The sequence below is a fragment of the Pygocentrus nattereri genome, chromosome 14, assembly GCF_015220715.1.
Source record: "Pygocentrus nattereri isolate fPygNat1 chromosome 14, fPygNat1.pri, whole genome shotgun sequence".
NCBI lineage: Eukaryota > Metazoa > Chordata > Actinopteri > Characiformes > Serrasalmidae > Pygocentrus > Pygocentrus nattereri.
This window is the reverse complement of record NC_051224.1, coordinates 36413903-36438034: the sequence shown is the minus strand read 5'-3', so window position 1 is coordinate 36438034 and position 24132 is coordinate 36413903. Positions and strand designations below refer to the sequence as shown.

Genomic DNA, 24132 nt, shown 5'->3' with positions numbered 1-24132 from the left:
CATTTTGTGCCCCCTCACTTTCCCTTCATGACTAGAGATTCACTACGTAGGGCACTAGGGCTCGATTTGAGACGCGCCCGTACTTGCAGAAGGAAAAGTTAGTCTGAAGAGGGGGCGGAGATGAGCCTTTTCTTTCGTCCCTTTTTTATTTTAATCACTGTTTAGCTCGGAGCATTCCCTGTCAGCCAGAGATGTCAAACAACAGCGCAAGCAGTTTGGTTATCGCCCAAAAAGCCGTAAAACAACTGCGGCTGGAGGCCAGCGTCCGCCGGATAAAGGTAGGGAGAGAAAACAAACGAAGCTTCAGAAGAGAGAGAGAGAGAGAGGGGAAACTATTGCCTGACCGACTTCGAGGCACGAAGCTGAAGTCATTCTTATTTAAATTTTCCCATTCTTCATTAAATGCTAACTACAGCAGTTACATTCTGCCCCCAGGCACAGTTTAAGGTGGAATGGGGAAATAAAGAAGCTGGAGAATAAGACGTTAACTTCAGCCTTGTCCTCGAGGGCGTGACTGGACTAACTTGTTGTACAGTGGTCAAACCAGAAGCTGAAGCTTTTTAAGGCACCACAGTGTCGGTTTCTGCAGAAATGCCTTTTTATTTACCAGGATATTCTTTTATTTTAGTTCAAATTAGACGGATAATGTTAATTAGGAGTGTTAGCTCGCTAACTGTTAGCCCCTCGAAACTGCGAACCTAACGTTAGCGCCTGTACATTCGCCTCAACGTTATCAGACAAACTTTTAAAGGAGTATTTCTTCGAAAAATCACATGGTTTCAGTTTTACCCCCTATGTCAAATTTAGTCGGTCAGTCAGGACACGTTTGGTGTTTGAAGTTGCCTCGTTGGTGTTAAATTGAGGCTAATGTGGCTAACAAGTAATGGAAGCTTATCGACACCAGTTAGCATCGGTGGCGGTCTTTGCACTGGACCAAGGTAGGGAGCCACCTTGGGCCCCCGTGAGCCCAGGGCTCCAGGAAAATACAAATAGATATACTGCAAGTTTATGTTAAATACCACATTCTTATATCCATGTATACGTTTTTAAAAGAGCTTTTATTTGCGGCTGTGTCAAATATTTTCAGTCGTTTTAAAGCAGCGTCACCCCCGGCCATATTTCTAATGGACTATCCCATGTTGTTCTATAAACATAAGTCATAAATTTAAGTTACTAATTCCTTCTGTGTTACTCTGCCCCAACCTATTCCTCAATATTGGCAGATAATGTTCTTCAAACAACCAAATTATCTGCCCATGTAGTGATGGTATCACTTGATTAAATAAGCTAGTTAAGTAACAATATTTTTACAACCGTCTCAGAATGAGAAATATTAGATATATATGCTTAATGCTTAAGTCTAGAGTCATGCCCCTCGTTTACTACATTAAATATGTGCCTTTAGAGGGTCTTATTCCTGCCCCTTGCCTAAAACCCCAGAATCACTAACCTAATTCCACCCCAGGAGGTACAAACAGCATCCTTAAGTCATCACTCCATCGTGCTGAGTTGTGTTTTAATCCTAAAATGATATCTATTGTCCATGTTTCTAGGCGACGGTGTGTCATTTTTGAGATTAAGATTAGATTGTAATGGGTCAGACATGCAGTTACTCATTTTGTGTTCATTTTAATGCAGTGTATTGAAATATGTCTGTACCCAGTTATGGGTAACACAGTCTGGGTTGCTTTTATAACACGAAAGTTAATGTGTTGTTATTTAACACATAATTTTTTACAGCGTAGTGCAGCACCGTGCTAATTGGTGGTGTATAAACCTCCAATACAAGCTAAAACTTAAAAAAAAATATATATATTTTTATCATTTAAGTTTTCTTTTGCTTGGAAATGAATGTAATATGCAAATGCAACCCCACAAGATATGGAAATAACCAAGAGGAAAAAGTTCTGTGCTTAGTATGTAAAGTAATACAACTCCATAGTGAGTATAAATCAGACAGAATATTGTTTATTAGTGTTTTCTTGTGAGCTAAACGAATCTGTATTATGTGACACCAAAATTCAAGAGTTCCCGTTTTAGGCTGCTTCATCTTATTGAATTAAAGAGAAAAAAAAACTTCAGGTGAGAATAAGTGAGAAAGATAAGGTTTTAGTTCATACGGTGTGGTTTTAGTCCAGGCTGCTCTAGTCACTCTCGCTCTGAGCTTTACATGGTGATGTTAGTGAGCTGTGGTGAGAGTGAGTGTGAGCTTGTGCCCCGAACAGAGAAGCTCTTTGTTGATTGTAAACCGTGTGACAGTGCGAGGATTGTTGGCTGCTAAAGGCCAAATCCTAATTAGAGACCATGTGGACACATGCTTTTCCCTGCGGGAAGAGACGGCTAAAAGTGTAACATTAAGGAAGCTCCAAAACCAGTTCCTCCTTTTTCCTGTTTTAATCAAAATGATGACGCATACAGCACCGTACAGAAGTCAGAGACCCGCGTCGTTCTTTTAATATCCAGACAAAACAGTCATTAATTACAGGACGACTTTTTATTGAGTGGTAAAACAAGAGTTTCCAATACAGTTTAATTAAATGAACAGATAAACAGTAAAAGCTGTGAGAATAGACTGACCACCCCAGAGTCCAGACCTCAATATCACTGAATGAGGTTGGGATAAGGCAAAGACTGCACACAGTAAATGTAGAGACAAGCATATTTCTGTTAGATTGAGTGGATTACTTGGTTTTTGAACATTCGCGTTATTATTTTTGCAATGTTCAACAAGGACAACACTGTGTAGTATAAATGAATTAAACACAACTCCTTGTTTGGTTTCCTACACCCTTTTCCCTAAAGACCCGTCCTTTTCTCTCTACTCCACACAAAGCAGTATAATTAAAAAGTGATGATAAACTTAAGTACAAATACAAATTGGAAATAAATAAAATACCTATAACAATAGAAAATACAATTGGCAGAATGGAGATACAAGGTTTTGTTCTGACAGCGCGATATATATATATATATACTGTGTGTGTGTGTGTGTGTGTGTGTGTGTGTGTGTGTATATATATATATATATATATATATATATATATATATATATATATATATATATATATATATATTTACTGTGTGTGTGTGTGTGTATATATATATATATATATATATATATATATATATATATATATATATATATATATATATATATATTGCACACACAATATATGTATTAAAATATATTTCAATATGTGTAAGTATATATGAAATATATATATATATATATACACACATTTTATATGTTCTGACAACAGCTCTCATTCTCATATATATATATATATATATATATATATACACACACACACACACACATATACATACACATAATGTAACAAATGGTTACTTGGTTTTTGAACTTAATGGTCATTTTGTCAGGAAATTGAATAAATGACGCTGATCTTTGCCCAGTATATAAATAAATAAAATACATAGAAATGCTGCTGAGGCAAAACCTTGTGTTCTTGTAATGGAAGTCAGCGTAATAAATTATGGAAAAAAACAGAAATTGACAAAAATGGAGATTACTATTGAAGGGCTATGAGGTCTCCATAATATGTAGCTAATTTACGTTGAAAATACACATATAAAACAATTCTGTTGTGATGTTACTGTGTTTTGTTGTGCCCAGAACGGTGGACTGAGCTGTAGACATTTTCATATGAATTATATCGATAATTACATTCTAAACAAAAGAGTTTTCTCGTGGTGATCAGATTTCAACACAGTGCTTTTAAATGAATTATGATAAATGACCTGTTCCTAAAGCACTTTAAATCTTCAATAAAACATCTTAAAATTCCTGCTGGTGTAGCTTACAGTATTTCTGTCACTGTATAAGTGATCACTGAATAAAATAATTTATTATTAATGTGCCTCATGGTTCCAAACTTTTGAAAGTTATTGTATTTGTCTTTGTTTTTGTTCCTTAATGTTGTTAGGTTTCCCAGGCGGCAGCTGACCTGAAGACTTTTTGCTTGCAAAATGCCCATAAAGACCCGCTGCTTATGGGGGTCCCGTCCAGTGACAATCCATTCCGGCCCCCAAAATCCTGTGAACTCTTCTGAGGTAATGACCAGTGCTAGAGGTAACGTGTTACAAAACGTGTAATCACTTTTTCCTGTAACAAGGCAATGAAATGCATTACAGGTTAAATACTGTAATCACATAACAGTTACAGGGGAATCCCACCTTTTTCATTTCTGCATAACTAAACCATTAAGATATAAGCAAAGTCATTCAGAGTGGTTGGATGTGAAATGCACCGCTCTAGAAAAGCTGCGTCAGAATTGCTGTGGTGGTGATGGGAACCAGACGTCCGAAGTGCGGATTCCATTTACACTTTTCACTAAAATGCGTCCCCATTTTGACCAGATGAGATGAACCTTTTAGACTTTTTAGGGTGATAACAAATACATCTCAACCATATTCAATGCCTTGTGCATGGTGTGATGGTGCGCTTGTCAACACTGTCCAGCAGACAACAAGCCTGTCGTTAGTAGCACAAGTTAGCATCACTGAAAAGTCCCTCAAATACCTGCAGATTCATGTGCCTGCATATCCTCCCTCCTTCATTTCTATGAGTTCATTGTCATGCACTTAATAATGCGAGAACTGCAGAAAAGCAGATTCACATGCACTTGAGTAATCAGACAGTGGGGAAATTCCAGGTCTACATAAGTCAGGCAGTAATTGGTTTTCTGTTTTGCAGCCAGCCATTAAACTCATAGAAGAAGACGTGATGTTAAAAACCCAATTTTTTAAAAACCACTTTACCTGAAAATATGAACATGAATCACCCAGAAGATTTAAATCCTTCGTTTTGTCAAGCATGTATTTGGTTTCAGTGTTGCACCAAAAGCTGGCATCTCACGACAACGCTGCTCACTTATTTCTGCTACCACCATCTGTTTTCGCACATGTGCAGACTGAGAAATCTGAAAGAAATCAGAGTAAGAGTTCACATGCACTGAGAAATCTGACTACCGAGCTAAAATCCAGCCTCTTTATCAGTTTCCTTAATCGCATTTTTAGTGCTTCCTTACTCCAGTCTAAGAAATTGGACTGTGCTGTTTACATGACCACTTGAATAATCAGATACCTGCAGAAATAATATTGTGAACAGATTATTAAGTGCATATAAACACACACATTTATTCTGTCCTCCTGCTAGTCAGCGCTGAGCCGACACATCTCCACTTACGTAATTATAGACAGACAGCGAGCACACATTAAATTTTGTCGAAGTTCATCTCTGACCAGTTCCGAATCTTAATCCGCTCGCCATGGGTCATCGGAGTGTTTACATCTGGCTGTTACGTGAAATTTGAATAAGACCCGATCGCCAAGAACGCATGTTGATGTGTGGGGTAAACAGGACGTATGGAACGCACGAGACAAGTAATATGAGAATTTAACGGAGCTAAAGTTGGCTTCTGATTTGAATTTCTTGTTGCACCTTAAATGCTGGCGTAGTTACATTTAGGCATCTCTACAAGCGCCAGGGTATAACTGCTGCTCCATTTAAGGTGGAATGGAAAATTGAAATTGAACGGAATTGAATGAATAAGAAGCCTTGTAGAAATTCAGACAATAAACATTGAGCTGTGGTTTTGTAAGTTACTTTGGTTGGTAAGTGGTTCATAGTAAATGTCGATGGGACATCCCAGAATCATAAACCACTGTTAACCTACACAAATAGGTTAACTTAAGCATCTAAAACGGTTTCGTTTGGACACACAGATGACAAAACCATCAGAAATTCTAATTCCTGGCCATACCATCCAGTACTGTCTGAGGTTATGTTGTCATTTTGTAGTTATGTATTATCATCTGGACAAGTCCCAGTTTACCCCCCCCCCCGGTGTTCGTTCTTATAGGAAAGTAGAAAGTTATTTACAGACAGCACAGCACATGAATCCACACACCTGATCTCTTATGAGTAATAGGGCAGAATTTGCATTTGGACTCACAACTCATAGTTCATAATCAAATTATCATCATAGGCACATCACTTTTTTTTTTTTTTCTGTGGGACTTTACATTTATGTTTTACAAATTAAAAAAAAAATAATAGAATTAAAGTGTTGTTTTACATTGAAATTTATTTGGTGATAGATTTTAAGACAAAGACCGATATTTATTCACTTTATATTAAATATTTCTAATCTGGCAGACATTGAATAGGGGGTTGTTGATGTTACTTGCTGTTGAGCTTGCATTTTATTTTAGTTTTTAATCCAATTTTTATCTTTGGTATATCTTTACGACCAAGACATCAGAGCATTACTGGTGATTTTTATGTGTGTTATGAAGGGAATTACCATAAAACCCTATTATAATGGTTCTTACAGTACAGCGGCGTTTAAACAGAAAAATATTTACATTTATGTGTCTTCGGTCGCTTGTACAACCATCTTGCCGATGATTCACATAGCATTCTGGGAATTTTCTCATAACCCTCCGTTTGTAGTGCACCTCTGATAAATCTCCATTTGAAGGGCCAAATAGCCCCAACACTTCATCCTACCCCTCCATGAACGTGCAAAACGGAGGGATAGGGCTAAGTCTTAGGGCCAAGGGGTGAAATGGGATTGGGCCTAAGTTACACCTGATGCGGCATTAAAATAGTCTTTAAAAGTATTTCATTTAACTTGAGGATGCCTGAGGATGCCCTAGTTGTTTACATCCCACCATAAAAGGTGAATGCTTTGATTTAATGTTGTCTTTGCATTTTACATCGTTTTTTTATGTGTACATGTCCTGTGCACATCAGACACCACCCTTCATCTCATTTATTCTCAGTCACAACAGCCATCACGTGCACATTTTTCATGAATTCGTTTCATATTTTCAAGGAGATTAGATGCAAGATTACAATTAAAAATTAAAAAAAGATTTAAAAAGTGATCAAAAGAGACACAGAAGATGGGAGACCATCAAAACTGTCCCCATCAGATAAACAGCATTTAAAGCTTTCATCTTTGAGGGAGAGCAGAAAATCAAGCTTCAGACGTGAAAACCTCCTCAGGTGTTTCTGTCCATCCTTCCACTGTGAGAAGACGACTCCGTGCTATGGGTCTGAAAGGACGTGTAGCTGTGAAGAAGCCTCATTGAGAAAAGGAAATGGACCAAAAAAAAAACGTTTTCTGGTGACTGACCACCCCGGAGTCCAGACCTCATCATCTCTAAATGTGTTTGAGATTACTCGGATTGTGAGAAGCGGAAAATTTAACCAACTTCTAAGACTGAACTTTAGAAGTGTGGAAAAGTAGATGAACGCAAGTCTCCTGAATGGAGGGGAAGCTAGATTAAAAAAACAGTTTTGTTTTATGGAGGGTTTTGAGTATTTTTCTATTAAATGTGTTTTCTGCTATTTTCCCCATGCTGAAATGTTTTAACTTGTACTTAATGGCTGTTTTTACTGGAAATGAGGTGAAGAGTGGTCTCTGACTTTTGCACAGTATTGCATGTCCAGTGATTTTGCCACTGCACCCAGCTTTTCTTAGCGATTGTCTGTCTGCTTGACTGTCTATCTAGAGTGGTCACTATTATTAGATTACAAAAATCAATTAAAACACACCTTATTGATGAATCAGCAGTGATTCAGTGTGCATGATGATGATGATGATCATCATGTTTTTAATTCTGCTACTTCTCTATATTACATCTGTTATTGGACTGTAACTGTAAAAAAACCCCTCTCTTTTTCTTCTTTTCCCTCTCTGAATGTATAAAGATGAAGAAGGCTTTAAAAGCTCGTTCCCGTTCTTCCTTCACTTCAGGAGTGACACTCATCGCTGGATAGACACTACCTGCACATTTACACTGACCTTTTTTCTTTTTTGTGGGAGACGCTACTGAAGCTTTGCAGTTAAAATTCTATGTATTATAATTTCACTTTAAAGGGCTCATATACATCATTTTTCTTGTAATTTATTTTTCCATACTGGGATCCACTTATGACAGTTGTTGTTTTTTTTTTTTTATGTCATTTTCATTTTTACATGACATTTTCCCCAGCCTCTTTTAGAATTAAACAGCCTGTTCTATTACTGTGCCTTTAAAACTGATATATCTTTGTTGTCGGAAGAAAACATTGTAACTCTTAAATTGTAACTTTACAGGAGAAGGAAAAAACCTACTTTACTTTTAATGTAAGTCAATGGAACCAGACGTTTCTCCAAGTCATTTTGGGTCGTTTCTTTTGTCCATTCATGATGAAGTTTACACACAATATAAAGGGCAACTCGCCTTTTAAGAATGTCAAAAAATCAAAAATGGTAAAAACAGAGATACAAGGTTTTGTTCCGATAGTAGCGATATGTAAACGAGCTACGTTCTGATTGGCTGACATATTTTGTGCCTTGTTTAAAAATCGCACCAAAACGCTCCTTATAACTTTGGCTTGAATGGGCATGGCTAACCTGTAAACTGAATAGGCAGATGTATGCAAATGAGCTGGGTTATGACATCACAAACAATGGATTCAAATCAGGCTGTTTTTGCTGGTTAATTTCCATATGTTTTGAAACTTTTACATCGTATATCAAGACTTTAGATGGGCCCTTTTAAATGATTCAGTTTTAAGTATCGTATCATTTACTGTAAAAAGAGGGCAGTTTGAGTCCTAAAAGCTCTAGCGTGACAGGAAGACAGATGAAACACACAATTCTCAGGCCTTTTATTCCAAACACTGAATATCCGTACTTTCTTTCAACAAATTTGCATTCTCTTGTCTTTTTATTTTTCAAATGTCAATCAAATTCATTGGACAGATGACGGCTTTGTCACACATTCAATTTGGGGGGGGGGAGTCAGATCTACTTAAAATATTAATGTCATACATGTAATGAAACTCTAACCCTTTACAGTCCATTTAAAGGAGATATGTGTAATATTTTGACTTTTAGGTCAGTTTAAAAAGTGCCAAAATTAGCCAGTTTATCTAACTGAAGTTGGCTAAACTGATGTTGATCAGCCAGTGCTATTCTGTATTTTGCCAAGAATGCAGTCAAGCCAATTGGAAGAGCCAGTTATCAGCAACAACAGCAGATGCCCAATAGAAAACCCTGTTATTTAGTCCTGCTTGTAGATCCTTTGTTGACTGACAGTGAAACAGGGATTTTATTGCTAAGGTTTAAACACTGAAAAGAACTTATGCTTTGAATATACGTCAGTTGTATACATTATTCCCATGGGATTAAATATTAGATATACAGTACTGTTAAGTCGGTGACCCCTTCATTTATTTAATTTCCAGTCAAAATGGCCATTAAGTACAAGTGATTGATTTTTCAGCATGAGCACAAAAGCAGGAAACATATACCTCTTATTCTTCAGGGTATGTTTTGGTTTGTCCGTCTGAATTTCTGTGACCAAATCGGAAGCAAATTATTCAGTAACTGCATGAAATAAATGTCAATTTTTATTTTTGTAAAAGCTCCCCTCAAATTAACAACATGTTTTATGATCTACACATCACATTTTACATTTATGTCATTTGGCTGACGCTCTTATCCAGAGCGACTTACAATTTGTAAGTTTTACACAGGCAGGCCAAGGTGGCGTTAGGAGTCTTGCCCAAGGACTCTTATTGGTATAGTGTAGGGTGCTTGCCCTCACTTCAGTAGAAAAACAAAGTTCAGGTTCTTTTATTATAAGGGTTTAAAATGACATCATCGTCTATTAGATTGGAGAGAAGAGCTACAGCCTCACACGACGCCCAGCTTCTGAATAGAGCTTATGAAATATGAACGTTATGAAGAACATGACGAAGTGCGTTTTGGAACTCTCGCTTTCAGTTTTCCAAAGAAATCAGCAGGGATATTTTTCCACACCTTCAAAATTCAGTCTTAGACGTTGCCTGCACTTTCTCTCGAAGCTGTGTTTGTCTGAGGGGGACAGCTCTGGTGGTCTGTCAGGTCTTGCACGGTTGTTAGGAGACCCATTTTCTCGATCTCTACATTTTTTTTTTTTTTAATTCAATAGCCATTTTGACTGGAAGGGTGGCGTCTGACTTTTTGCACAGTACTGATATTATATGTTTTACTTCTGTGGAAATGATGTACACATTTGAGTTAAATCCAAGTAAAATCTATGTTTTTGTGTATTTCAGCACTCTGAATACTAAATGAGGTACTTTTTTCTTTGTTTTTTTTTCTCCTCCACAGCGAAGATGTCGGTTCATTTTGTATTGTTTTAGAGTTTGCAGAAATTCTACATATAGTGCCAAGAAAATGAAGACGAAAAATGAAGAAAGACATTTAAAAGCCTTTTCCACTGAGTTAAAATGTATAATATATGCCATTCTGACACCTGTCATATATCACAACCAAGCGTGGCAGCACTACAATGTATTTCGTTTAGTAGGACGCCTACAGCATTAAAGCTAAGCGTTCCTACCTATAACGGCAAATATGCACTCGGAAAACCACAGAAATCCCTGCTTAACACCGAATAAACTTTCCACAGACCCACACCCACTCATATCATGACCACATGTGTTTGTCTGTGTTATGCAAGCCTACATGAAATACATAATTGGGTTTATATAAAGACGTTACTGGAAGGACAGAAAATGATTATTATTGTATTATCCTGTAATGTGTTTACTGAACAGGTTTTATGTAGTTTCCATCTTCTTTAAATACACTGTAAACCATCAGCTGCTCAGTGCCTTAAAATACACACGCACCTATGATATATGTTGTGGATGCACATTTCCAATAAAGTTATTTCACAATGACGTTTTCGTGCATTAAGTATTTTTTAGTATAACGAGTGACGGCAGATGACTCAATGCTCAGATCCGCAGGGCTGGTGTAGGTGTAGCCAAAAGTGTGAACACCTCTAGTCAAATGACATGTTTTGTTGACTTTTTAAGTAAAATTAGGTAAACACATCCTCTACAGAGATCTATTTTTATGCAAATTTTAGTGCACACTTACTGTTTTATCATTCTTTTATTTATATAGCACTTTTTATGCTGGTGGCAGTTTGAAGTTCTTTACAGACAGGTGACAAAGCGTAACAGTAATACTAGAAATGATGCGTGCTCATTTAGTCATAAGAAAATGATACGGACCACATTAAAAGGTAAACGCCATGAGGCGTAGAGTTTTAATTAAACACTAAATTAAGAGCGTTTTTAGATGCTTCTTAAAAGTGAGCACTGGGCTTGACCGTCTAATTAAAGGTGGAATTGAGTTCCACAGTTTAGAAGCAGAGTAACTGAACGTGTCTGTTTTCTATATTTTAAAGAAGGTCAGTGTCTGCAGATCTAAGGTCACGTGCTGGAACATAGACACTCTGGTGTACGCAGTGCTTTAAAGTCATTTAGAGCCTTAAAAACTAGAGGCGGGGCTTTAAAATGTATCCTGAACAATAAAGCTATCGCCAAGTTTAACATACTGGAAAAAAATAAAGCATAAAATTTTAAATATGTCATATTTTATAATATTGTTGCTGTCGGAATAAAACCTTGTATCTCCAATTTTTATCATTTTCCAGTTTTTGACATATTTTGAAAATGCCTGTTGTGCTTTACACCGTTTGTAAATTTCATGATGAATGGACCAAAGGAAATGGCCTAAAATGACTTGGAAAGACGTCTGGTTCCATTGACTTGCATTAAAGATCAAGTAGTTTTTTTCCTTCTCCTGTAAAGTTGCCCTTTTGGAGATACGAGGTCAACGGCGATATGTTGAATTCAGAAAATAAGCAGTAATTGTGCATTAAAATGTGCTGAAGTGTGTTTCTCTGTAGGATGTGTTAATCAACTAAGCATAATTTGACCAGGGGCACCAAAACCTGTGCATACAACAGTATATAAATGCTTTTGTAGTAATGTGAAGTTTTTATGGACTTTTATGCGACATTATTTGCATTGGTCAGTCCACTGTTCTGAGAACACCAGCAGCTTCTTTGTTTGACGTGCCCGTCTCCTTTTCTCAGTGAGGCTTCTTAGCAGCTACACATCCTTTCAGACCCATGGTGCTGAATTATCTTCTCACAGTTGAAAGATGACTGTGTTGTTGTTTTTTCGGATCTGAAGCAAAAGTGGAGCTTGATTTTCTCCTCGGGTGCGCGGTTGTTAGTTCAGTTTCATCTGCATCTTTCAATTATTATTATTTTTTTCTTCCTTTCTTGTGCAAGCGGCTTATTCGAGCAATAGAACTATTTATTTAACTGCTGTATTAAAGCAGAACACTCGAGGTCGTGCGTTATCGCGGAGTAACATCACGGCTGTGATTTGGTCGCCATAGATCCTCACAGCCGTGATGTTATTCGCGATGACACACGACCTCGAGTGTTCTGTTGCTTTAATACAGCAGTTAAATAAATACAGTAAGAAATGAATAAACTGGCGTTTAATATGTTTTAATGTTCAGTTCCTTCCTCCTAATTATAGCTCCTTAACGAGCAGCTTGCTGCTACGTCAGAGTAACGAGCTCCGCCCACTCGCTGCTCAGCCGGCAGTTCGTTCTCCAGCTCCTTACACCAAATTCCCAAACTGTCGTCACCACTGAGCAGCTTTACTGTTTTTTATTGGGTCAGTTTCATGGCTCAGTCTGATTTGGTCCGACTCTGAAGATCAGACACGTTTGGCAAATGGTACTGGGCTCATTTCTGTTCAGCTGTTCATCTGTCACAGCTGCCGACTGAAAAGCTGCTCAGCGGTGACGACAGTTTGGGAATTTAGTGTCGTCTTATCTTCATAGTCGCTCAAAAGTGATCTTAAAAGAGTCTATTTTCTGTTTATGCCCAAAGTAATAGGTACAAACTCGTTGCTTAGCAACGGCGTCTCAGCGGAGTGATACGGTGTGATGTTACGGCGAAGTAACTTAAGTGGCCGGAACTAACTGTTGTATATTGTTATTTATTTATTTTTATTTTTCTACTTTGTGTTTTATTCTTTTGTTTCAGTTTTTCTAAATCAACCTCTGACAAGAATTTCATACGCTCTTAAAAAGGGCTTCTCCTCAGTGGTTCCTTAGTAAAGACAGTGGATCTATATAGAACCATTTCCACGCTTAACTGCGTGGGGAAATGTGTCTTCAGACTGATGGGATTGTACGGAGCCCCGCTGGTGACATCCTGTATAAATACAGATCATGCTTAGTAAAGCATGACTTAGTAAAGCGAGTAAGGCATGGGAATGAGATGATTAAGTCGTGGCCACGACTTCGTAAAGCGTGGGAAGGAGATCCTAATGCATGACCATGACTTAGTAAGCCTTGATCTCATTCCCTAAGTCGTGGCCATGACTTAATCATCTCGTCTCGTGCGTGGCCAAATTTATATGGAAAATTGTTCCATATAGCACCAAAGTGGGTTCTATATAGAACCATATATGTATGGATCTATATAGAACCTGCTTGAAAATTGTTCCATATAGCACCAAAAAGGGTTCTGCTGTTGTTACAATATCAAACTTGGAACTATAAACACTTAAAAAGATGGTTCTTCAAGGGTTCCTTAGTAATGTCAATGGTTCATGTTCTAGCATTGTATAGAATTATATAGATAGTACATTATATAGAATTATATTATGTACCATTATATAGAATTATATAGACGTTGTATATGTAAATCTGAAAAATCATTTCACCGTGCAGCGAACCATTTAAGCTTGAAATGGCTCTATATAGAACATATGGTTCTAGATAGAATCATTGTCTTTACTTTAACAGCCTTTTTTTTTAGAGTGTGAGATACACGCGTTGCCCGAACGGAGGCGCTAATGAGCCCGGCCTGCTTTCGCCGCCGAGTCCGCGGGAGATCGGATCGGATCGTATCGGAGCGGTTGCGTGTTCGCTGCTGCTGCTGCTGCTGCTGCTGCTCTCTTCCCCCCCGAGCTTGAAGATGGCGGTGTCCGTGTTCCCCGGCGTGCGGCTCCTCTCCATTGGGGATGCGAAAGGAGACATCCAGCGGCACTCCGAGCAGCAGCCTCTGCGGCTGGAGGTGAAAACCACACAGGACGCGGCCCTCTTAAACCTCTCCAACAGTGAGTGAGCGCGTTCGGTGGTTTATTTTTCCAGCCTTTGTGTCCGGCACGCTTAGCCTTAGCCGCCGGCTAACGCTAACGCTCATGCTAACCAGGCTAGAGCGAATGCAGCGTTTAATAGTTGGGTTTACATGTTCGCGGTTGTTGCAGTTAAAAACTCGAGTTTGTGTTTTTTAACAGAGATGTAGTTGTAGAAATCTGTGGCATTTATCACGGCTGTGAGTGCTACTTCAGACGTACCAGACAAGGCGCTGTTTACTTCACCACGTTGGAAGTGTGGCAGCTTGTTCGCCAGCTTCTTGTTCGAATTATTCCGGTCCACCTTAAACGAGGAAGCAGTTATATTGTGGCGCATGAGGCGCCAGCATGTAACTGCTGCGCCACTTAAGGTGGAACGGGAAGATTTGAACAAGACGCTGACTCCAGCTTCGTCTTATAGCTAGCTAGCTGCAGCACTACCATGTCCAGCAAAGTGTCAGAAGTTTCATATGTCGAGATATTAAACTAGCTGCGGCGTATTTTGGACAACAGCGCCCAAAAAACACAACTTGAGCTCAACTTCGGCGCCTTGGACAACAAAGCGAGTGGACTGTTAGCTTAGCATGTTGGCTAACTAATAGCTTATTATTGATGCTGGTTCGCGCCTAACGTTAGTCATAAAGTTAGCTAGCATCTCGCTCTTTCTTTCCAGTCAGTGTCCGAGTTCGTCTTGAAACAGAGAGGGCCAAAAAAATGAAACTTGCCCCTCTAAAATGTCTTAGAGTTGGGTGTTTAAGGCGCTTTAAAGGGGAACTCCACCACTTTTTCAAAATTTCTGAATAATCCAGTCCTTGAGATGTAAACAGTCATTCGTCTGTGAAATAGGTCCTTGTAGAGACTCGGGTTTCTTCGCAGTGGTGGTGATAGGAACCAGGGGTCGCAATGTGTACATCACAGATATAGCTCCTTTATTTACTATCCAAACCACCAGTAAACCCACAGGTGTTTTCTGAGTTTTATGTGTAATACTGAAGATGGTAAAATGGATATAAGCTTACTTTGGGGACTGTTTTACCCAACAGTGCCCTGTGTGGATTAAAATAAATAGATTAAAATACATTATAACCCAAAATCTTCGCACAACTATCATAAAACAGTGTCTCAAACATCAGGCAGCATATATCTCACCATTTCATGTAATAGCTTTTAGAGGCTGACATCTGGTTCCTATCACCACCACTGTGAACAATTCTGAGAAGGCAAGTTTCTCTAAAACAGAGCAATTTACATCAAGCTGCTCTGAATGTCTTCGTTTACATTGCAAACTTTTAATTATTTAGAATTTTAAAAAAATGGATGGAGTTCCCCTTTAAGTAGAAGTGCTTAATCTAACCCTAACGTGTGCCAGCTGGCAGGGGAAGTGCGACGGTGTTTTGTTTTTTGAGCTCGGATGGCACACATCACATCCCTGGATGCCGTTCTTCATGAAATGTGAGCTAAATATTCACCCAGCACTCATTTAAGCAGTATAACATGCTGTGCTTTTAGCCCGTGTACTGTTTTATGTGCCTAAAATCACTTAGATGTTCATCTTTGTTCACTGTGAGACAATAGCAGGTCCCCCCCGCCTCCCCTCTTGCCACTTGCCCGCCTGTTCATTCAGCAGTCTCGGCTTTTGTTCGAGCGCCCGGCTGCCTTGGATGCTCCTTGGAAGAAAAAGAAAGGGGCAAAAAAAAAAAATGCACATTTGCACAATGCAGCGCTCTTTTATTCAGTCGTGAAACATCTGTAAATATCATGCCATCATGTTTAAGACATAAATAGGAGTTTTAGAAATGAAAAGTGGTCTTTCGGATCTCCTCGTACATCCCAAAGAAAGGATCATAGCCACACTGCATCCCAGTATTGAAGGTGATTCTAATGTTTCACAATTTCTGCAGAAGTAAACAATTAAGATGTAAACAAAGTTGTACAGAGTTAATCAATGTGAATTGCTTTAGTCTGGAGAAACCTACCAAGGATTGCTCACAGCGGTGGTGATGGGAACCAGATGTCTGAAGAAGTGTGTCCTCTAAACGTTCCTTCACAGAAAGTTATTACATTAAACAGGCTGTAAATGCGCTGCCTGATGTCCGAGACCTTGTTTTGTCATAGTTTTGAAATAAGGTTTTGGCCTGAAACGTATATCATGAATATATCAGTCATATTAATGCTGTGGAGGTGCACGGAGGGAGCTGTAAGGTAAAATAGTCCCCGAAGAAAACTTTCTGGATCGTATGTTTTCAGATTCACAGCTATTTTACCATTGTCGTTACATATACAAAATTCAGAAGACAAGTGTAAGTTGTGTAGGTTCATGGGTGGTTTTGGTTAGTAAATAACAACTATATGTGTTGTAGACAACGTGCACCCTGGTTCCTATCATAACCACTGTGAAGAAATCTGAGTGGGTAAGTTTCTCTACACGGGGACATTACACATCAGACTGCAATGAATGACCTCACGTTTCCATCACTGAATGATGGAGATGCGTTTGCTTAAATTAGGAAGGACTCCAATTGATAATGCTTATTATTAATGGTTTTAATAATAAAATGCCATATTGTAGCTTAATATACTGTGATGGTTCCGTATGAATTTGTCATGAATGTTACTCATAGTCACTTTTGGTCCTCTGTCATGCCTGTCTGCAGTTCTTTGGGCAGAACCTGGTGGTTTTGGTGTTGTGGAGCTGCTGACGTGTATTAGATATTTTATAGTGTAATGGTACAATATTCTCCATTAGCCAAGTTGCACTTAAATCTGTGTGAAATAATGCTTATAAAAATAGTTGGTGATTGATCAACAATCTCTGATGTTCTGTTGATCTCAGTGCTTGATTGATCTATATAATTTTTTTAGCTTTAATGTGGCTCAATACCGTTCTCAATGCAGATCACCGATACGTCTTCGCTGTCTTCCGAGAGTCTTCCATTAGCAGACTTGTACAGAAAGCACTGTCAGTGGTGAAAACTAGGCATCTAGATGCATCCTATGCACACACTCTCACTCGTGACTTTTTTTTTTTTTTTTTTTTTTGTCCATTTGTATTATTTGGTTAAAGGGTGGAGGCACAGGTGTTTATCTGAGCCAGACTGATCTGCAGTACTATAGTATATAATTAGAGCTCTGAATCGAGTGCATTATTAGTGCATAAAATATAAATCAAATCTTGGCCTCAACATTGAAAACTATTGAAACTGGAAATGTGTAATTATATATATCATTAGATATGTGTGAAAAGCATGTGAAATTCTCTGTAGTGTTGCTATTAGCAGTTTAACAAGGGATTTTCAAACAGTTCCCAACAGCCCTATGTACCCAAGTGCTGACACAGGGTTCGTATGGGTCCTGGAAAGCCATGGAAAAAATAAAGGCCAAATTGCAGTACTGAATTTTCCTTGAAAAATAATAAAATTAGAAAATGAAAAGCTGCACTGTGTAAGTTTTGGGGATTTGGAGACCTCTCTAGTGAAACTGTGAAATTGCATGCAGCGTCTAGGCTTGTGCTTTGGCCCCTTTGCCCAAGATTAGTCTGATGATTGAGAACGTGTTAAGAGCACTCAAGGAGAACTGGCATAGACCTGAAGGACTTGTCTTCAGTGTAGTAAACATCGAGCCCAACCTGTTTTTTTTTTTTTTGTTGTTGTTGTTTTGTTTTTTTACGGTGCATGTGATGTCAGTTCATAAAGATGTATGACGTGGTCCAAAAAACTCCTGCGAAGTCTGGTGCGGTATAAGACATGAGTCCTGGCCCATGTGGCAAAAATATTATCTTGCGACATTGCGGAACGTAATGCGTATCACACTATTTTTGACAGACAGACACAATGCACAAGTAGTACAGCATTTAAAAACAGCCAGAAATATGCTTTTTTTTTTTCCCCTCATGTCACACACTCCTCTGCACTCAATCCAGTTAAACAGGATTACTTTCTCTCTCTGTAATGAGACATGCAGTTGGTCACTGTTGGTTAAGTATGATATCCACAATATGCTCAGAAAAGCATATTGTTTGTCATAATAGCGATATCATATTGCCCACATCTATATCACAAATAAACAAATTGAATTATCGAGCAGCCCAACGTATGCCTGTCAGTCAGCTTTAATTGATAACAGTGTTGTGTGGCAGATGTCGTAGTGCTGGACTGAGGAAGACTCAATAAACAGATAAAACATTGAAATGAAAATACACAACTCGAATAAAGAAAACAGGCCATATGAACTAGACGTGTGATACTTGAAGTGATCTATAATGTGCACCATAAGTTATAATCTTTTATTCAGTGCAGGAAAACAGAACCTGTAACGAAATGATTCCTGCGTCTCGCGCTGCTTCACTGTGAGGTATTTTGTTTGCTTCTGGAAAAATTTACTCATAATTGTTGGGCTGTGAATAAACTGGCTGCAATATGGAGCTGAAACATATTCTGTACTTTGTGTTTCGCAAACTTGGATTAATGCAGAAGTGGAAGTCTCTGAGAGGATCTCTACCTCAGAAAGAAGTTTCTTCTTTTATTTATAGGATTTACTGGATTGCCTGGTTTGTTAGCTTCACTAGAGCCAGGACCAACAATATACACCAATATTTACAGCCAGTATCAGTATCTGCAAAAATGTGACGAAAACTTCAGTTATGTTGCTGGGGGAGCCGATATGAGCACCCCTGTTGAACTGCATCACAGTAATACAGACCCCGCTGGAGAATCTGAAGCCGAATCCACATGATTAAAATAACCAGAAGATGTAAAATGTATCAGATCCTCAAATACAAACAAATCAGCAGGCTGTAGAATTCTGAGGGAAAATGAAAAGTCGAAAAATGATCATTGGACAAAATCCAAGAAAAACGTATGATATGGGCCCTGTTGTGTTTCTTGACTGCAAGAATTTTCCTGAGTTTCTGCAGCCACAGTAGATGCGAGCTATCAATAGCATTAGCGACAGCTAATCTTGCTTCACTAATCTTTATTGGCATCTTGTTTTATCCCAACAACTGAAACGGTGCTGCGAACGTTGGAGCTGCGAGCTTTCTTCAGTCACTCTTCACTGTTTAATCTCTAATAGCATTGCTTAATGTGAAGCTGAATGACGGGAACTTGATTGGGATTATGCCTTTGTGGTCCTATTAGCGGATTGGGCGGTGGTCAGAAGCGAAAATGATGATGGAAGCTGTACCTGTGCTCTTCTGAATGAGTTTAATCTTTGTCTTGGTTTATCAGGTCTGTCTTTTAAAATACAAAGTGAATGTAGGTGTGGCTTAAGCCAGAAATGACTGAGGTGAAGATGTAATTTAGACAGCCAGTCACAAAGTGTTAAACAAGTATGGTCATTGGCTCCCTGATGCTGATGCAGGCTCTAATCTGAAGGCCAAATTACCATTTTAAAAACATTAGAAATTGCCGGTAAATCTCACTAAAATCTAAAATAGTGATCGGCTCAAATAGCACAGAAAAAATTTTAATAAATGTTATTTATTTATTTATTTATTTTTCTTGCTGTTCTGGCTTCCGCACTTTCGGAGATGTCCGCAGTGACGGGATCTTTTCCTACTTGCAGCTTCGCCAGCGATCCAGTTGACTCTTTACTGAGGGGTGGGACCTTCCCAACAAAAGAGAAGTTTTCTCATTCGTTTTCCAAGCAGTGACCGGTCTCTTCCTTTATAACATCTCTGGCCAGAATGAATGTTTAGGCCTTCTTTCTAAGCTAATGTCTAGTGTCTAACATCTAGTGGTGCAGCTGCCTGACCATGCAGTTCAACCCCGAGGCAGCATGGGCCACAAGCTCGCTCTCTCTCCTCTCAGCTCAGGTGCTTATGCTGCCCATAACGAAAGCCAGTTGATGCTGGTTTGGCATTGGTAGGTTGGGCTCGTGCTGCTTTTATTTACTTTAACAGGTACAGTTCACATTAATCAGTTTATTTCTTGATCTGTACGTGCCAGATTTGTGGCGTGAGGCTTATTAGCATATATTAGTATATTGGACCATGATAGGTATATACCACAATAAGCCTTCTAAGAGGAGTTAACCATTTAAAAAGACACATTTTTGAGTGCAAGGGGTGTTTTATAAGTTATTTAACCTTTTCTACTCATTGAGACCACCAGTGGTTCCAAAACACACTTCGTCAGATATTTCATAACTTTCATATTTCATAAGGTTCATTCAGAAGCTGGGCGTCGTATGAGGTTGTAAGTCTTCTCTCCAGTCTAATAGTCGGTGATGTCATTTTAAACCCTTATAATAAAAGAAGCTGAACTCGGTTTGTTTTTCTACTGAAAGTCGACCCGTTTTTCTCCAAATCTGGGCTCTAAACTATAAACAGATGGCGTCTCTTCAGTGATCTGCTCTGGAAACGTGATTTTTATAAAATAATACAAAGAGTGTCTCTTGTCTTCTAGTGTTTTAGCAAAATGAGCCTCTGGTGCTCAACTGAAGAAGCATAAGTTGGACAGCAAACATGTAGGGTTCATCTGGAGTCTTAATTAGATTGGATTTGTCAAAACATTAACTTAATATGGTGTTTCAGCATAATGTATGCATAGGGTATCATTCAGATGCAGCACCATGGCTCATGTTTACGTTCATAATATTTCTGCATAAACTGGTCAGATGAAACAGAGAACTGGTGTGTTTGTATTTTTGTTTGTCTTTTACACCTCTGATCATCACTCACCCCTTGTGATGCAGAATGGACTGTTACTTGCCTGTCGTCCATGGACCGACTTGTGTTTGTGTTGCAGGTGAGGAGGCGAGCGTGTTTAAGTGTTCAGTGTCGCGGGAGACTGAGTGCAGCCGTGTTGGGAAACAGTCCTTCATCATCACACTCGGCTGCAACAGCGTGCTCCTGCAGTTCGCATCCCCCACAGGTAACGCTCATTTAGCCTCCTGGCCCACACACACACTCTACGAGTGTGTTTCTACTCCTAGAAATGTTCAGAACACTCACTGACCACTTTATTAGGTACACACTCCACACTCATTGTCCTTTTTATTACGGATCTGACTTTTCTCTCCCGATACTGATTATGATACCTGGGGATAAAACTCAGGATATTGGGCGATACAAAGTACCAATCAGATTTTTCCCTCCTTCTTCAATTTAAAATCTGTGTACCCCTTAAAGTGAGCTGCTGCAATTAAAAAGTTCATTCCAAAGCATGATTTAAGGTGAGGCGCACTGCATGAGTATTTCATATTAAGCCATATTCTTCTAATTTAACTTACTTTTTGTCCATTTGGTCACCGTAGACATTGTAACTATGATTTTGTGATCTCAAAAATCTGTAAATGTCATTTTTAGCCTTGATTAAAATGGTAAACTCTGAAGTGGTTGCTGACGAAGCTACTGAAGCACATCAGAATTAGAACAGTCCTTCTGCATCTCGCTTTTATTCTGACGCCCGTCTTAAATTAAGAGGGGCTTTTATTTTGTCACACTGCAGCACTTTGTAGAGAAACATGACACATTTCACCTTCGCAAACAAATGCTCATTTCATCCACTTAAACAAGTTTGACTGGAATGTGGACAGCACAGAAAGCTGCAAGGGACAAGATCCTTTGAGAGGTGGTGATTGTAGCCAAAGACTGGATATAGAGCAACCTCTTTAAAGTCAGAGTCCAAAACACATTTCGGACTGGATTGTACTGACTTATATGTGGACTGACACATAACTGACTTGGACTTTAGACCATTTTGTCATTAACTAAACAATCATAGCACTACAGACACTTTACTAAATGTTTTGGTAGTGATCATTTTAGAGACCTTTGAACAGAACTGAAAAGGCTCTCCAGTACATGACTAGCAGACACAACTTTGAACAGTTGTTTCACACACATAGTTTTATTAAAACTCACATTTAATGTTTAAGTTTAAAATAATTCAGTAGAGTGGTCCTTATAGCTTTCAGTCCTCAAGTCAAGTTAAAATGAATTTATATGGCGCTTTTTAAAACGGGCGTCGTCACAGAGCAGCTTTACAGAGTGTTCTAGTCCAAGCCCCAGTGAGCAAGGCAAAGGCCAAAGTGGCAAGAAAAAAAATTCACTTAGAGAACTCGTCCTCTTCCTTATTTTAATTTTGCAGTTCATCAGACCACGTGTTTAGCTTGGTTAGCTGGGAATCTGAGACTGAAACACAACAAACTCTTGTACAGTGCAGGTTTTACGCCACAAAATGCTGCATCAGCATCATTTTGCATTGTGAAGCCCAGTCTCACGTCCCCATCCTGATTTCACTTCCCAGGGACACTCAGATAATGGCAGATAACAGTTAACTGTAAAACTTGTCACTGATTTTAATTCAGTTGTGTACTAGCTTTGGTGCCTTTATTTATGAATATATTTAAACCTTACATACCGCTATATATAGCACCGCCCCTTTCTGGGCGTGTCTTGTGACTGAGCACCAAGCAGGACTCGGAGGCACACTGCAGCTCCTGTGTGAGTGACGTTAGCTATATTTTGTTTGGTTTCGCTTACCAAAAAAAAAAAAAATGCAGAGAGGGAAGAAAGCAAGGACAGCAGAGCAAGCTACCTACCCACACCCCCATTGACTCTCTGAACTGCCTTTATTGGGTCTGGAGCAGCCAGCTGGCTGGCTTGTTCAACGAGCAGTGAGTGAGCTGGGCGATCTTACCGGTCCCGACACCCATGGAGAGAAAGGGTTGGTGCACATGGTGTTTCGGGAAGAAGCACCTTGCTGAGGACTGCACCAGTGGGAAGGAGCAGCTTTGCTGCTGCTGTGTGCTCCTCGAGGACTAGGACGACGACAGTGTGGAGTGGGACTTTGGGCCTGAAGAGGTCGACATTTCTGTGTCGCAGCCTGTTCACATCCTCCCGACCTTCGTGGACCTGCCACTTCTCCCACTGGAGGACGAGCGGCACAGCACAGTGGAAGCCCTCTACCCCCCCACGCTAGTTTGGATACACCCCGTTCTTTGTTCTGCTGCACGAGCCGGGGTGGTCGGAGTCCCACCCCCTCACAGCATGTTCCTGAGCCCTGTCGTTTCTCACCGTGGCCAGGTGGTGAGGTGGGCCTGGAGAGGAGGAGGTCTTCCCTTGGCCAAAGTGGCTGCTACAGCCCGATGCCTGGGCACTGCCCGATGTCCTGAAGGTGTCCCAGAGAGCACCCCAGCACCGCCCACGTCGATAGCACCTCCTCGTGTCCCATAAGACACTCTAGAGCCGCCAGCGTCGCCAGCACTGCCTGGTGTCCTGGAGAGCTATACATATATGTATATATAATGTTTGTACGTTTGTATGGGATCATGAAAACCATAATTCTGACCCATATAACCAAAACACCACGTACAAAACTTTTATACTAAGAATAACCAGCTGACCTGCTGCCTGATGTTGTTTTGGTACATTGCAGATTTCTCATCATTTTATAACCTTCTGAAGAACTGTCGCGGACACCTCAACGAATGCTCGGTCTTCAGCGAGAGGACGGAGGAGTCGTCGGCCGTTCAGTACTTTCAGGTGTGTCCATCTGGTTCCACAAACATACACAGCCTCCTTGTGATTTAAGTGATTCAATGGATTTGTCATTGCTATCTCCAAGTTGTGATGGTAAATGTTCAACACTTCATTTGGTTTTCAGTTATTTGTTTTTCAGACATTTCAGGAAATATTTAATTGGAGAATAAATACAAGATAATCCACTTGCATATAGAAAGTCAAAGGAAATCAAATGGGTTTCTAAAACTGGAGTTAAAAAAATTATCAGATTATAAATGGGGCTCATAACTACCATCGAAGGACCTGGTAGACCACCAAAACTGTCCCTGTTAGCTAAACAGTGTTAAAAACTTTCATCATTGAGAGAGAGAGGAGAAAGTCAAGCACTTTTGCTTCAGATCTGAAAAAACCCACAAGTTGTTTTTTTGTTTGTTTATTTGTTTGTTTGTTGTTGTTTTTTTGGTCCATTCTTCCATTGTGAGAAGACAACTCAACACTGTGGGTCTGAATGTGTACCTGTAAAGAAATTGTTACTGAAAAGGCAGATAAAAGCAGACATAATATATTTAAGCTATTACACAACTAGCAGGTTTTGAAAGCGGAGAACACTGCTCACTTAACAGAATTAGGTCTTTAA

The 24132-nt window shown here is 39.4% G+C and overlaps 2 protein-coding genes and 1 long non-coding RNA gene across 11 annotated transcripts in view; 2 read left to right on the top strand and 1 right to left on the bottom strand.

The window, feature by feature from the left end:
• The first annotated feature begins 85 nt into the window (after positions 1-85).
• On the top strand, positions 86-10750 carry si:dkey-204f11.64 (uncharacterized protein LOC100537752 homolog). Of its 4 annotated transcripts, none has more exons than XM_017725015.2 (3): positions 86-278; positions 3945-4090; positions 10176-10750. In XM_017725015.2, exons 1-2 carry the CDS (start codon positions 192-194, stop codon positions 4068-4070), a joined length of 213 nt encoding a protein of 70 aa, XP_017580504.1. In that variant the 5' UTR covers positions 86-191; the 3' UTR covers positions 4071-4090; positions 10176-10750. The 4 variants fall into 4 exon arrangements, with proteins under 4 accessions (XP_017580504.1, XP_017580503.1, XP_017580502.1 ...); XM_017725014.2 differs by lacking the exon at positions 10176-10750 and adding an exon at positions 7742-7925; XM_017725013.2 differs by having other exon boundaries at positions 87-278; positions 3945-4071.
• Positions 4001-14306, bottom strand: LOC119265143. Its single transcript, XR_005131425.1, has 3 exons — positions 14252-14306; positions 4780-4940; positions 4001-4123 (listed from the first exon to the last, which is right to left on the bottom strand). It is a non-coding gene; the product is annotated as an uncharacterized LOC119265143 (long non-coding RNA).
• Positions 13766-24132, top strand: part of carm1 (coactivator-associated arginine methyltransferase 1) — a 28243-nt gene continuing 17876 nt past the window's right edge. For 3 of the 6 annotated variants that reach the window (XM_017725004.2, XM_037544855.1, XM_017725008.2), the window contains exons 1-3: positions 13766-14011; positions 20776-20901; positions 23410-23516. In XM_017725004.2, coding sequence (XP_017580493.1) covers positions 13870-14011; positions 20776-20901; positions 23410-23516 — 375 coding nt within the window. In that variant the 5' untranslated portion in view covers positions 13766-13869. The remainder of the gene's footprint in view (positions 14012-20775; positions 20902-23409; positions 23517-24132) is intronic. The other 3 variants (XM_017725007.2, XM_017725006.2, XM_017725005.2) reach the window with 2 other exon arrangements.